We start from the raw sequence: 14,558 nt of genomic DNA, 5'->3' as shown, positions 1-14,558 counted from the left end.
GTTTAGAGAGTACACAAAGTATGATACAACTTTCAACATACCCTTACAATAACTGCACTGTTAGTAACCCACTGTTGATCCTACTGATGCTACTGGTGGGGATGAAAAAATGCTGAAGTATAATCTGTATTCACAAAAGCCCTAGAACTGTCAAAAGTCCACCAGATGATGCGTTTTAATTTACACATACTACCGACATTGTAACAATTTAAAGCAGGTTCACAATCAGCAAAGTTACACTTTAAGGGGTTAGTTCACCCTAAAATGAAAATTCTGTCATTACTCATCCTCATGTCGTTCCAGACCTGTAGGACTTTCATTCATCTTCAGAACACAAATGAAGATCTTTTTGATGACAGAATGCTGTCAGATTTCCTTCCATTGACTGCCTTTGTAACTACCACTTTGACACTTCAAAAACTTAATAAATTGATCAGAAAACTAATCCATATGAATTGAGCAGTTTAGTCCAAATTTTCTGAAGAGAATTGATCGCTTCATATGATGAACAGATTTAATTTTAGGCTTTTACTGGCATGTAAACACTGATCAGCGAACATAAGCAGAAGCTCAGCCTAACATGAATAACGCACAAGAACATACCTTTTCCTGAAGCTCAAACGTGCTGCATAACACATGAGAATGAACCACATTAATTACGCCGTACGTGTGAGCTTCCAAAAGAGGTATGTTCTTTTGCGTTATTCAAGTTAGGTTGAGCTTATGCTCAACCTAGAACATACATCTTCCCTGAAGCTCAAACGTGCTGCGTAACACATAAGAATGAATCTCATTTGTTACACCGCACATTTGAGCTTCCGGAAGAGGTATGTTTTTTTGCGTTATTACCATTTTAATATACCTCTTTTGGAAGCTCAAACGTACGGTGTAATTAATGTGGTTCATTCTCATGTGTTATGCAGCACGTTTGAGCTTCAGGAAAAGGTATGTTCTTGTGCGTTATTCATGTTAGGCTGAGCTTCTGCTTATGTTTGCCGATCAATGTTTACATGCCAGTAAAAGCCTAAATGAAATCTATTCATCATAACAAGTGATCAGTTCTCTTCAGAAAATTTGGACTAAACTGCTTGATTCGTATGGATTAGTTTTCTGATCTTTTTATGAAGTTTTTGAAGCGTCAAAGTGGTAGTTACAAAGGCAGTGCATGGAAGGAAATCTGACAGCATTCTGTCATCAGAAAGATCTTCATTTGTCTTCTGAAGACAAGAGGAAGTCTTACAGGTTTGGAATGACATGAGGGTGAGTAATTAATGACAGAATTTTCATTTTGGGGTGAACTAACCCTTTAATGGAGTGTCTCAGTTTGCTGTGAACCTTGTTCTATGGTTTTTATAAATTATTGTGAATAGAGTACCCACTAATGGTTATTTCCTACACTATTTCTAAAGTGTGATTGGATACTCTTGGTGTTCATAGGCAGCAGTACCACATTGTTGGACCTGACAGGACTGGACACTTCCCTTTCGGCTCAGTCTTTCTCTGAATTTCCCTCTCAGACACCATCTTCACATGAGCTGGGCATCAGCCTTCTGGATGATGAGCTCATGTCCCTGGGTAAGAAATTTGTGAGGACACTTTGCCATGTACTGTATTCTGTATTCTTGTGAATTGAGGCATATGAAGGATTGCATGAAAAGTGGGTGGACTTAACCCTAAAATGTATGACCCAAAAAAACCTAAATGAATGCATAAAAAGGTCAAAATTACCTGTCCTGGATTTCAGTAGTTTTCTTTTAAGAAAAGCCTTTTTTTGTTTGTATTGTCAGTGTAATGAAATCCTTTTAGAAATGTATAGAAGAGTACACACTCTGGCTACACTGTTTCTCAGAAAAATAATCACAGGTACAGCTGCCGCAATTACCTAATCATGAAAAGTATTGATTACAGCATTACACCGCGTTCCAAATTATTATGCAAGTGACATATCAGTAAGATTTCAGTAGAATAAACATTCAGATTTTAGTTTTTCTAAGAAAATGAATGTTTGTGTATTTATCCATGTCTTTTTAGATAACTCGTATCAATCTCAGACAAAATAATTTGCCAGGTCTACTTAAGTCTATGGAAACCCTACTTAGAGGTTGTTCCACATTATTAAGCAAGTCACAGTTCTCATGATATGGAGAGGAAGGAAAGATCTTTCTAAAGATGAAAAGCATGAAATGGTTCAATGTTGTGCAAAAGGCATGAAAACAACTAATATTTTGTGAAACTGAATGGAGATTATCAAATTATCATAAGATTTCTAACCAAACCTCACAAAGAGAAACATTTACAGTGGGTGTAGAAATAAATTTTCAAACAGTTTTATTGCTGTGGTGTTTTTTGCAACATGGGATAGTGCATAGTGCATTGTATTTCAGAAGGCACTATCCTCTTTTTTTATATCATAGCTGAAAATGGCCAGTTATGAACTTCACATATCTTGCAAAAGTCATTTTAATACCCTCAGAGACCCTAAAGGGACCTTCCATCTCACTTCCCAGTATTCCAGCCCAAATCATCAGCCACCAGCTCCTTGCTGACGTCGCAGTCTTGTTGGAACGTGGTGGCCATTCACCAACCATCCAGAAATCCATCCGTTTAGACCATCTGTTGTAGTACAGCATTAGTCAGTGAATAAAACTATTTAAAAAATGAGTCTTCATGTATTTCTACACCCACTGTTAATGTTTCTCTTTGTGAGGTTTGGTTAGTGGTGTCTAAAATGCATCTTTACGCACAACTGCCAGCCTGCATGGAGAGCTTCTTGAGACTCCAGAGACACCAGGAGCTTCAAATACCTGTTTGCTGCTCAACACTGGCTTTTTTTATAGCTGCCCTTTTAATACAATAAATTTTTTTGACAGGACCTTTCATTAATAAGCCTTTATCTGACAGAGTTCTGCTGTGCTCTAATCACTCACAAATCTTATGATAATTTGATAATCTCCATTCAGTTTTCACAAAATATTAGTTGTTTTCATGCCTTTTGCACAACATTGCACCATTTCATGCTTTTCATCTCTTTAGAAAGATCTTTCTTCCTCCCCATATTGCATGAGAACTGTGACTTGCTTAATAATGTGGAACAACCTCTAAGTAAGGTTTCCATAGACCTGGCAAATTAGTTGTCTGAGATTGATACCAGTTATCTAAAAAGACATGGATAAATAAACAAACAAACATTTTCTTAGAAAAACTAAATTCTATACTAATTATTCTATACTAATCTAGAATACTAATTCTGTTTATTCTACTGAAATCTTACTGATATGTCACTTGCATAATAATTTGTAACGCTGTGTATATTTATATTTACCCCCATTGCATCTAAGGTTACTAATTACAATGTGTTTTTAGCACAGCTATGTCTGCTGAGTGCATGAATGCAGTGGCCAATTAGGGGTGTGTAGAGGAATCACTGCAGAGAGGAAATCCACTTAAAGTGATCTTTGTTCAGCACAAGCTCACTTCTCTCATTATGACAAAGTATAGACACAATGTAAATAAGAGATTCATTATGCAGTTTTGTCAGAGTGCGAAACTCAGTGACCTGTGCTGAAATATAGTGATAATAAAGAGAGCACTCTGCTTGTTTTCTTTATATATTCGCAATTTGAATAAAACAAAATGCAGCTAGCCAGAATAAATAGGACGAAACAACACAGATCCTGTGTGAACGGGCAAGGGAGCAGCACAGTTATGACACATCATAATTTTACATTATTTCTCTCAATACAGTAAGTGCAGTAACAAGAGCATGTGTGACTTAACATGCTCATGTTTTTAACTCTGTTTCAGGCTTGACTGAAGTCAATTCTAACCTGGCACATTCCCAATCTGGAGATGCTATGACGTGGAATACTTTTCAGGTGTGCACGAGTTGACTAATTTATCTAGATTTGTTTTCTAATTGTTGTTGTGGGCCGGTACACAAGCAGTATAGAGTGCTATTCTAATAACAGTACCAGGAATTATTTATTGTACCTGCAGGTCTTAAACATGGAATTATTTGGGTGAGTTTTCAGCATCATTACTCCAGATTCAGTGTCACATGATCCTTTCAGAAATCATTCTAATATGCTGATTTGGTGCATAGGTAACAATTGTTATTATCAATATTGAAAACATTTGTGCTCCTTAACATTTTTTTGGAAATGGTGGATTAGTTGATGAATAGAAAGTTTAATTAACAATATTTATTTGCATTTATTAAATTAATTTATTAAATTTATTAAAGCATTTATTAAATAGAAATACCATTATAACATTATAAATGTCTTCACTGTCACTTTTGATCAATTTAATGCATCCTTGAGGAATAAAAGTATTAATTTATTTTATTTTTTATTTTATTAGTTTATTTAACAGGGACAATGCAGTATAACATTGCTACAATTTCAAGCAGCCGATGCTCCACATACAGGCTTCTAGCCGAAGGCTAATTTGCAGCCCCAGTCCCTGGTTAGGCTTTTTTAACAACAGTTAAACAATAAAAATGTAACATTAATAAAAAATAAAACAAAAGCTGAGACTGTGCATGACCATCAGTGTTCACAAACCTGCTGTTGTTTGAACCACTTTTTTAAATTTCTTTGAAAAATGTTAAACTCTGTTTGCATTTTCAGTTCAGCTGGCAGGCTGTTCCAAAGCAGTGTACCTTGAACTGAAAATGTGGATTGTGCAAATATAGTTTTTCTCTTTGCTATTGTGCAATTTTGATTAGTTGCACCTCTTGTAGTACTCTGTTTTGATATTAATTGGCATATAATTTCTGGAGCAGATTTCTCTCTTTTTCTTTTAATCTTACCACAAATGTTTGAATGGTATCATTGTTTCGACAAAAATGTTAAGCAGCAAAAACTGTTTTCGACATTGATAATAATAAATGTTTTTTGAGCAGCAAATCATCATATTAGAATGATTTCTGAAGGATCATGTGGCACTAAAGACTGGAGTAATGATGCTAAAAATTCAGCTTTGTCATCACAGGAATGAATTACATTTTCAAATGTATTAAAATAGAAAACAATTATTTTTAAATTGTAATACATTTTTCACAGTATTCTTTCAAAAACATAAATTGTATTGTTTCCAAACTTTTGACAGGTACTGTGCCAGTTTATAATGTTTACTCAGCCTCACACAGCTGTGGTGCATCATGTCAAAAAAAAAAAAGGGCACCATTTCAGAACCATCTTATTATTATATCACAACAAGCTTACATTATATACTGTGTCTTTTAGTAAAAAATATATATAGGCAGTGCGTGTATACAAAAAAGAATAACAGAATCATTTAATCTAATGCAGAAGAAACAAAAAATCACTAGTAGACCCCAGTTAATGTACAATACAAAACATAAATAAACACTGACCATAATCTGTAATAGCATTCGTGTTTATATTGTTTCACATGTTGTTGTTGATAAAACATCCATGTATAGACATTTTTGGGTGAAAGTTGCCTTCTTAAGGCTAATTCACACTGCTCTGATAGACACAAACCAATGCTGACAGTCAATGGATTGCAGTACGTTACCTCATTCCAAGACCCGACAAATGCTGATTCAACATGTTCAACTGGTGAAAACGAGCTCTGACCGATGCCAACAGTGGTAACACTGATCCGACAACCCAATGAACGTGTCTGTTGCCGCTGGCCCGTGTATGCTAGGGGTGGGAATGTTTAGGCATCTTGCAGTCTGATTTCAAGCGACGTTTCAAATGTATTTGTTCATATTTTAATTTAATTATAATTAAGATGCATCAGAGAATTTTTTTTTTTTCCTTCCTTCTTCTAGTATCTGTCAGTGCGGTGTGAATTGGCCTTTTTTGGTCTGTTAACAATAAGGCCGGCTTCAGAGAAAATGCACTTTGCTGGCACTGACGTTGCAGGAACATACAGAAGGCGGTTTGATAAGTGGCACAGCCTCTTTCTACAGGTCTTCCTTAAGACTGACTTGTCAACAACCCACAACTATTCAATTATGAAAATGTATCAATTTTCACATTCCTAGTCTGTTGATGACTTGGGTTAATGTCATTTGGATCCCTGCTTACCATAACACTTCAAGGTTTTGTTAGTCATCAGAGTCTGTGGACGCACCCGTTACGCCAGTCCCTGCAGTGCTGTTGCCAGTGGCAAGTGCTACCAAGACGCTTGTTACTCTCCCTGTGACATCCACTAAATCCCTAGACGAGTTAGACCTGTTGGGTAAGACCCTGCTGCAGCAGTCTCTACCCCCAGAAAATCTTCAGTTCAAATGGTAAATGTTTACGTGTTTCCATTGTTATGTTTATTTAACAAAACTTATTAAAAATGGTTGTTCTTAAGGCCTTTAAAGGGATAGTTCACCAAAAAAAATTAAATTCCATCATTAATTACTCACCCTCATGTCGTTCCAAATCTGTAAGACTGTCTTTCATCTTCGGAACACAAATGAAGATCTTTTTGATGAAATCTGAGAGCTTTCTGTCCTTTCATAGACTGCCATATGCAATGCTTCATAAAGTTTATAAAGAGATCGTAAAACTAATACATATGAATTGAGCGCTTTAGTCCAAATTTTCTGGAGAGACATGATCGCTTTATATGAGAATATTGAATTTAGGCTTTTAACTTTTTTTTTGTAAACAGAAGCTCAAGCATGCTTGTTTGACATGCGAGAACCAATGAAGTTCTTTCTCGTGTATTACAAAGCACATTTAGACTTCCAGAAGAGGTTTGTTCTTGCACATCAAGCAGGTTTCGTTTGAACCTTTTTTTTATGTTTGCTGCTCTGTGAATAAAAGCCTAAATTAAATCTTTTCATCATATAAAGCGGTTGAGACTCTTCAGAAGATTTGGACTAAACCACTCAATTCATATGGATTAGATTTACAATCTCTTTACAATCTCTTTGGAAATGTCAGAAAGATCTTCATTTGTGTTCCGAAGATGAATGAAAGTCTTTGAATGACATGAGGTTGAGTAATTAATGAGAACGTTTTTGGGTGAACTATCCTTTTAAAATAAATAATTGGAAAATGTTTGCTTGTTAATAAATGCAAAGATTATGGAGAACTGTCAGATTAATATTCATGGTTTAAAAATACATCAGGCTATATCAGTGCAACAAATACACATTGCAACTTTTTCAACAGGGACAAACTTCAGTCTCAGTCCAAACCCACACTACGAGACCTTCAGATCAAATCTGGAAACAACTCCGCTACAACCGCCAGTCCTGTGTTGGCGTATTCCGCTGAGCCAGGAGCTCTTCTGAACTCGCAGCTCACAGCAGGCATCACTCCAGCCTCTACCCCTCAGGATGACATATCATTGGTGAATCTGACTGTGCCCCTGGAGTCTATCAAACCTAGTAAGACTTAGGGCAGACTTTTTTTAAAAGCAATAGTTCACCCAAAAATTAGAATTGTCTCTTCTTTTTTATCGTGTCTTTTCAAACCTTGTACATAAAATCATTTTAAAGAATTTGGCTGGTTGTTCTTTTCCATGCTGTTACAACCGGTTTCCTAAAGGTCTTTAAAAAGTATTAAAAGTACTTCAATTTTTTTTTTAGAATTTAAGACTGTAGAAAATCTTGAGTATCTTAAATCTTATAAAAAATTATAGTTTGCAAATGTCTTAGATTTGGGAAAGGAAAGACAGGAGACAATTCACATAAATTCATATCACCGAGTTAAGGGGGCTCTTAGCAGAATATGTAGTGTAGGGACAAATGTTCAAAATGTATTGTAATATATTTTAATGTTTTTTTTTCTGTAGTTAAAGCCTGCTTAAGCCTCCATAAGTTTAACATTTGAAGAGTGATTTATTTTGAATCAGTTCTGTAAAGCAAACATTTAAAATAATTTGTAACTGAGTCACATGATCTGTTTGTTGAGAACCAAAAAAAAGTCATCCAATCAAAAAGCTTTACGTCTGCCCTAGCTCTTTGTGGTGTGTTCATGACAGAAGTAGAGGTGAGCGAACTGTTCTGTCGTTTGCTCAGTCAGCAGCTTTAATTAGAGAATTATCCACAAAAAAAAAACAAAAAACAGCTTAAATGTCAGTCTGTTCCTTACAAAGCTGTTGTATTGCTTCAGCACAAAAGTCATAATGGGGTGCTTTTGTATTCTTTTTAACATTTGAAAGCCTCAGTGCCCATGAGGACTAATTGTATGGAAAAGAGTGACTAGTACAATTTTTAAAGATGTCTTCTTGTGTGTTCCATAGAAGAAATAAAATTAAATGGTTTGGAATTACACAAGCTTGAATAAATGTTTAGCTGTCTGTACTGTATTAATTGTGGTGACGTTGTGGATGCTGTTTTTCTTTTTGTTGTCTGTTTTAAAGTGAGTATGTGTTGACACATTTGTTTTATTGCTGTGTTTTACTGCTTTTCAGAATATTAAATCAATTTAATATGTATTTGAGGTTTCTTTTTCTCTGTCTGACCTCACAGGTAGCTTGTTACCTGTAACAATCTTTGATAAACACAGTCTGCGAGTTTTGTTCCATTTTGCAAGAGACTCTCCACCAGCCCGACCAGATGTTTTAGTGGTGATAATTTCCATGTTGTCATCTGCCCCTGTGCCCATCTCAAATGTACGATTCCAGGCTGCTGTTCCTAAGGTAACTATATCTGTCCATGCATCTTCAGGTAATCTTTGTTGAATTTTGTATTAAAGTTGTATTCTATGTATGTGCAGACTATGAGAGTGAAGCTGCAGCCACCGTCGGGATCAGATTTACCGGCCTTCAACCCTATATTGCCCCCTGCCGCCATTACACAGGTCCTGCTTTTAGCCAATCCTCACAAGGTAAATAAACAGACAGAATCATAGAATATTATGCAATAGCTGGGCTGCAACAATGCATATATATTGGATGCAGAAATAGAGCTTTTGATATGGTACAAAATGACACTGACACAGTGTCTACACTGGACAAGAGCGGTACGCGTCAAAAGATAATAGAACCCATTATAATCAGTGATATTGTCTACACTGGATGCGGCTTGACGCGAGTCACGCAACACAAATTCCCGACAGTAAACAGATTCCCCGTTCTATTTCTGATGTAGTCCAAGTGCTTTGCAACAGTCAGTTTGTAGCGTTCATCGTAGACAGCTTTTAGCTGTTATGGCGCAGCGTGAAAAAAGTCGCGGCTGGTGTAGACACGATGTGAAAACATTTTGGAGCATTAGATGTATGTTGCATCATCTGTTGTTAAATTCTTGGGTCAAAAACTAACATGACCAAATACCTGAATCTACTGGAAATAGAGAATGGGAACGCCATGCATTCTGGGGTCTCATTTATAAAACTTTGCGTAGATTTCATCCTAAAAGTGTACGCACGCGCAAAAGCTAGATTCTGCGTATGCACAAAAAAAAAATCTGATTTATAAAACCATGCGTACTCCAGGTCCTTTTATAAATCCCAGTCAGCGGAAGATTGTGTGTAAGTGCATCTCCACCCTGTCTCCTCCCCAAAATCACCATATATGGTGCTTATGATGCCTAGTTTTACTATGCATAACCTCATCTACATATCATTTCCATACATATTCCCATCCACGTGACACCATGGTTAACATTTGTGCCATACACATTACATTGCTAAAAATCCAATATTCTTATATTTTAGAATAAATATATCAAAATATACATAAAAACAAAATTGTATTAAATACTTAAGATAAAGGTTTTAGAATAGTGTTGATTCATTAATTTCCACTGGCCAAATAGTATTTTAATTGTTTTAAACAATTCGAATCAAATTTATGCACTTTTGCTGATAAGGTATTTGCTGATATCTTTTAGGAAGTTTATAGGCTATATTTTTAGTGGAAACAGATAGGCCTACTTATTTATTGCAGTGTAAATAAAATTGTCTTTCTCGGCGCTTCAGTGAAGTATTTGAAAAAATAAACGTGCAAATCTTACAGTTTTCCTCAAATTGTATCCTTCATATACAGTGGTAATTGTTTGCAGATCCTTCACACGACATCAACACTCTGTGCAGCTGCAGTAATACAGTAAGATATTATCATTGGACCTATTCAAACAGGACAATGGACCGTTCGACCACCGAATCCAGAAGTGTCTTCCATAATATCGAAGTTAAGTGTGCATCACTGATCATCGTTCTCGCTAAAATATTTTGTTATAACATCTGCAGTTTAGTTTAAAGAGGAATTATTGTGCTCCTAGCGCTCCTCGCTGTCATTAAAACAGCGTGTCACAGGAAAAGTGATCGAAAATAGCACATCTATCTGAATTCATATCACTTTTGATGAACTTCTCCGTAATGACTGCGTAATGTAATTTCAGTGCTTATCACCATTAGTGAAAGTGTAATATTAATGTAAATGTGTATATCAAAATGAAAACGTGTTTTCATGCGAGTTTAAATCATTCTTTTATTTATTTAAACTGTCATTGTGAACATGCACTGTATTTATGATTATGACTCATAATGAAGATTTAAAGTGGTTTTCCTTCATCTGCAGTCAGTCCCTCAGCTCACCATCTATGTCACCAATTCCCTTTGTCTCCAGAATGTGCTTACGCACGACTCAAAGTTTGCTTAAACGTGCGCACATTCTCCCGTCAAGTTTGTTTTTTATAGATCACAACCTTTGTATGGGAACTGGCGTACGCACGTTTCCAGCCCCGTTTTGTGCGTATGCACGCTTTATAAATGAGACCCCAGGTACTTTAGGACACAGACACTACAGTAGAGACTGAGTAGTAGTGGAGGTAGACGTTAAAATTTCTATTATACAGTTAAAAACACACTAGAACGGTGGACTCTTGCTGTGTTATGAATGGCCATAGCCACTCTCACAACTGCCGTGGACAATTTATCTCAAATTTTTGGTAACAACACAATTGAAATTGAAGTATAACTCAATGAAAATAAACCACTAAAACAATGTTTGCCTTTATAATTTGTATTTATAATTTTTTAAAGATACTGTATATAACCACTGTGCCAATGATGGGCCCCGTCGCAGATTCACCCATTTGCTATGTAGCCTTTGCATTTTTTTAGCCTTTACTGAACTCAGTTGACTATAAAGATGAAAATAAAGCAAGTGAAGTCCAAGTGAAGCCCAAAAATGCAAGCAGAAGATCATAGAAAATAGTGCTAAATTACCACAAAAAGGGGGAAAAAATTCTTTTTTTTTTCATCATCCCTCTGTAGCCAAGACAACAGCCTTGAAGCGTTGTGTTACTGTTAGTGGACTTGTGCCGTTAACTGAGACAAATAAATATGTTTGGTCTTTGTTGAGACATTATTATTGTTGATATTATTATCATTATTATTATTATTATTATTATTATTATTATTATTATATTTTGCACAAACCTATTTACCCCATCGCCAGCCCTGCTAATGGTCAGCTACTGGAATGTCTGAAGTTCTTCTCCATGTAGCTAAGCCAATAATTCTAGAGTTATTTCTTTATTCTTTTAGCCTACTGTAAATACATGAATTTAGTTTAGGCCTATATCATTTGATGCACCGAAATCGATCGAAATTACTGAAAATTTGTGGCCGAAACAGCTATTTTTTTTTCGATCGAAATGGAGGGCTGAAATCATTGACCGAAACAAGGTTTGGAAATGAGGTTTGGAGCTTCTTCTCATGTTTTGACTGTGTTCTAATTTGTGCACATCGTGGATAAACCACAAATATGTAGATTTTCTTTTCTTTTCTTATTGATAGCTTTTATTTTCAAGATCAATCTCTTCCTCTTTAGACTTTACTACTATTACAGCAGCAACTAAACATGAATGAACAGCAGAAAGAATGTTGAAAGATACAAAATAATTTCCCGAAATGTATCGCGTATCAAACTATTGCGTCTTAAACTATTGCGCAATCGATCAATCAGTGTTTCAACTGTGGAAAGACGATAAAACAGCCTGAGAACAATGTCACCTAATGCCACATTCTGGGGGTAGCCCCATCTAATGCTTTGCGGGGGGGCCTCACAGATGTGCAGTACGCCACTGTACACCATAAATAATATATGGTAACATATGGACATGTTACTTGTAATAGCTTGTTGAGATCATTCAAATAATTTCAAGAATGTATTAAAGATGGCCATACTGTTATGTTAACTGTTATTTCTTTAACAGTACGAAATTACGGTGATATAATGATATATGTCGATTAAAGGTGCCCAAGAATGCTTTTTCACAAGATGTAATATAAGTCTATATAAGGTGTCTCCTGAATGTGTCTGTGAAGTTTCAGCTCAAAATACCCCATAGATTTTTTTTAAATAATTTTTTTAACTGCCTATTTTGGGGCATCATTAACTATACACTGATTTTAGCAGCGCCGCCCCTTTAAATGGCGTGCTCCCTGCCTCACGAGCTCTCGACTATATTACAGTGCATTTACAAAGTTCACACAGCTAATACAACCCTCAAATGGATCTTTACAAGATGTTCGTCATGCATGCTGTGTGCATGCTTCGAATTATGTGAGTAAAGTATTGATGTTTACGTTTGATTCTGTATGAGTTTGAGGCTATGCTCTGTGTTTATGCATTATGTTTAATGCACATGTTTAAAAATGAAAATAGCGACGGCTCTCTTGTCTCCGTGAATACAGTAAGAAATGATGGTAACTTTAACCACATTTAACAGTACATTAGCAACATGCTAATGAAACATTTAGAAAGACAATTTACAAATATCACTAAAAATATCATGATATCATGGATCATGTCAGTTTATTGTCAATTATTGCTCCATCTGCCATTTTTCGCTGCTGTTCTTGCTGGCTTACCTTACCAGATGTGAATACTGCCTTTCCTTGTCTAATGCTATATTGTATTTATTATTCTATCCACTCTGAGTAAGACTGAATGAATTTACTGACATCGCAAAGCAACAGAGACCTTGAAGGACCTGGAGTACAATAGTTATTAGAAGAGAAATTAATTTGCTCTTGTGTGTGGTCCAATAGACGTCAAACCTCAAAACTGAGTTTAGTAAAATGTATCTTAAGCCTGAGATTTGGCAGTAAAAAGAAGACTCGTAACTGTGCCACCATTTGTAACATGAATAATAATTTCAAGACAGATTCTTTGTTCTCTTTGCTGTACCAAAATGTGATTCCAATATTGAGGTATGTACTGAAACATCAATTTTGTGTACTGTTGCAGCCCTATGCACTACCCATCAAAAGTAAAGAATAATTAAGATATTAAATGTTTTTGAAAGAAAGCTGCATTTATTTGATCAAAAATACAGTAGAAACAGTAATGTGAAATATTATTATAATTTAAAATAATTTTCTATTTTAATATATTTTAAATCATTATTTATTCCTGTGACGTCAAAGCTGAATTGTCAGCAACTGTTACTCCTCTCTTCAGTCTTGCATTATCATAATATGCTGATTTAGTGCTCAAGAAGCATTTCTTCTTATTTTCAATGTTAAAAATTGCTGCTTAACATTTTTGTGGAAACTGTGATACACTACCATTCAAAAGCCTGGGGTAAGATTTAAAAGAAATGTACACTTTTATTTAGCAAAGACACATTAAATTGATCAAAAGTGAACATAAAGACGTATGATGTTACAAAAGATTTCTATTTCAAAAAAGTGCTGTTCTTTGGAATTAACATTGAGGATAATAAAAACCATTATTAATAACTGAGCTGCAAATCAGCTCATTAGAATGATGAATGTTCAAAGTGGAGACTGGAATTATTGCTGCTGAAAATTCAGCTTTACAATCACAGGAATAAATTATATCTTTAAATATATTAAAATGAAAATTCTTTCAAATCTTAATATTTCACAATATTACTGTTTTACTGTATTTTTAATCAATTAAATTAAAAACAGCCTTTGTGAGAATAAGACTTTGTTCAAATCATTTTTTTTTTTCTTCCAAACTTTGGACTAGTAGTGTATATGTGAATATGATTTGTCTGTAAAGCTCACAAACTGTGCTGGTTATGGTTATGGCTTATGTCAGATGTGTGTAGCTGTCTTTGTTGCTGATTTGTAGATATCTGATTACAGTACATGGCATTTCTTCATGTTCTTACCAATGCATTTTTTTCTTTTCCTTTTGAAGGAGAAGGTGCGGTTGAGATACAAACTGACATTTGATTTAGGAGAAGAATCACATGATGAAAGCGGAGATGTAGAGCAGTTCCCTCCGCCAGAGTCCTGGGGAAACCTTTAAAGAAACAGACTGATTTCCTGCTAGTGGCCCCTCTGCTTCCTGATGGCAGTTCATATCCAGTCTGTCAATGGCTCTGCCTTTGTCCGGATGAGTGCTGAGAGGAGGCCTTTAAATAAACTTGTTTGATTTTTAATTCCAGTTCTAACTTTTTTCAGCCCCCATCCCCCCCTTTTTTCCCTTGTTGTTGTTTTCTGCCCTTTTTGTATGAAGCTTTAAATGTTTGAAAGTTAGAGAGTTGAGTTTTGTGGTCATTTATGACATTACTTCCACGTGTGAATTGAGATGCTGGAGTCTCAGTCAGCTGTAATGACATAGAGCAGGTGAAATTTCTGCACTAATTG

General features: G+C 35.5%; 1 protein-coding gene across 2 annotated transcripts in view; it reads left to right on the top strand.

Moving 5' to 3' along the window:
- Positions 1–14,386, top strand: part of gga1 (golgi-associated, gamma adaptin ear containing, ARF binding protein 1) — a 32,921-nt gene extending 18,535 nt beyond the window's left edge. Inside the window, exons 11-17 of one of the 2 annotated variants that reach the window (XM_067372749.1) lie at positions 1,438–1,575; positions 3,805–3,875; positions 6,090–6,271; positions 7,149–7,366; positions 8,453–8,622; positions 8,700–8,810; positions 14,107–14,386. In XM_067372749.1, the coding sequence (XP_067228850.1) occupies positions 1,438–1,575; positions 3,805–3,875; positions 6,090–6,271; positions 7,149–7,366; positions 8,453–8,622; positions 8,700–8,810; positions 14,107–14,217 (1,001 nt within the window). In that variant the 3' untranslated portion in view covers positions 14,218–14,386. Of the gene's footprint in view, positions 1–1,437; positions 1,576–3,804; positions 3,876–6,089; positions 6,272–7,148; positions 7,367–8,452; positions 8,623–8,699; positions 8,811–9,985 lie in introns of both variants that reach the window. The other variant, XM_067372750.1, reaches the window with a different exon arrangement.
- Positions 14,387–14,558: the final 172 nt, after the last annotated feature.

Source organism: Chanodichthys erythropterus, chromosome 21 (genome assembly GCF_024489055.1).
Source record: "Chanodichthys erythropterus isolate Z2021 chromosome 21, ASM2448905v1, whole genome shotgun sequence".
In the NCBI taxonomy this organism is placed as follows: domain Eukaryota; kingdom Metazoa; phylum Chordata; class Actinopteri; order Cypriniformes; family Xenocyprididae; genus Chanodichthys; species Chanodichthys erythropterus.
Note: the sequence above shows the minus strand (reverse complement) of the source record. Positions and strands in the feature narration are given on the sequence as shown.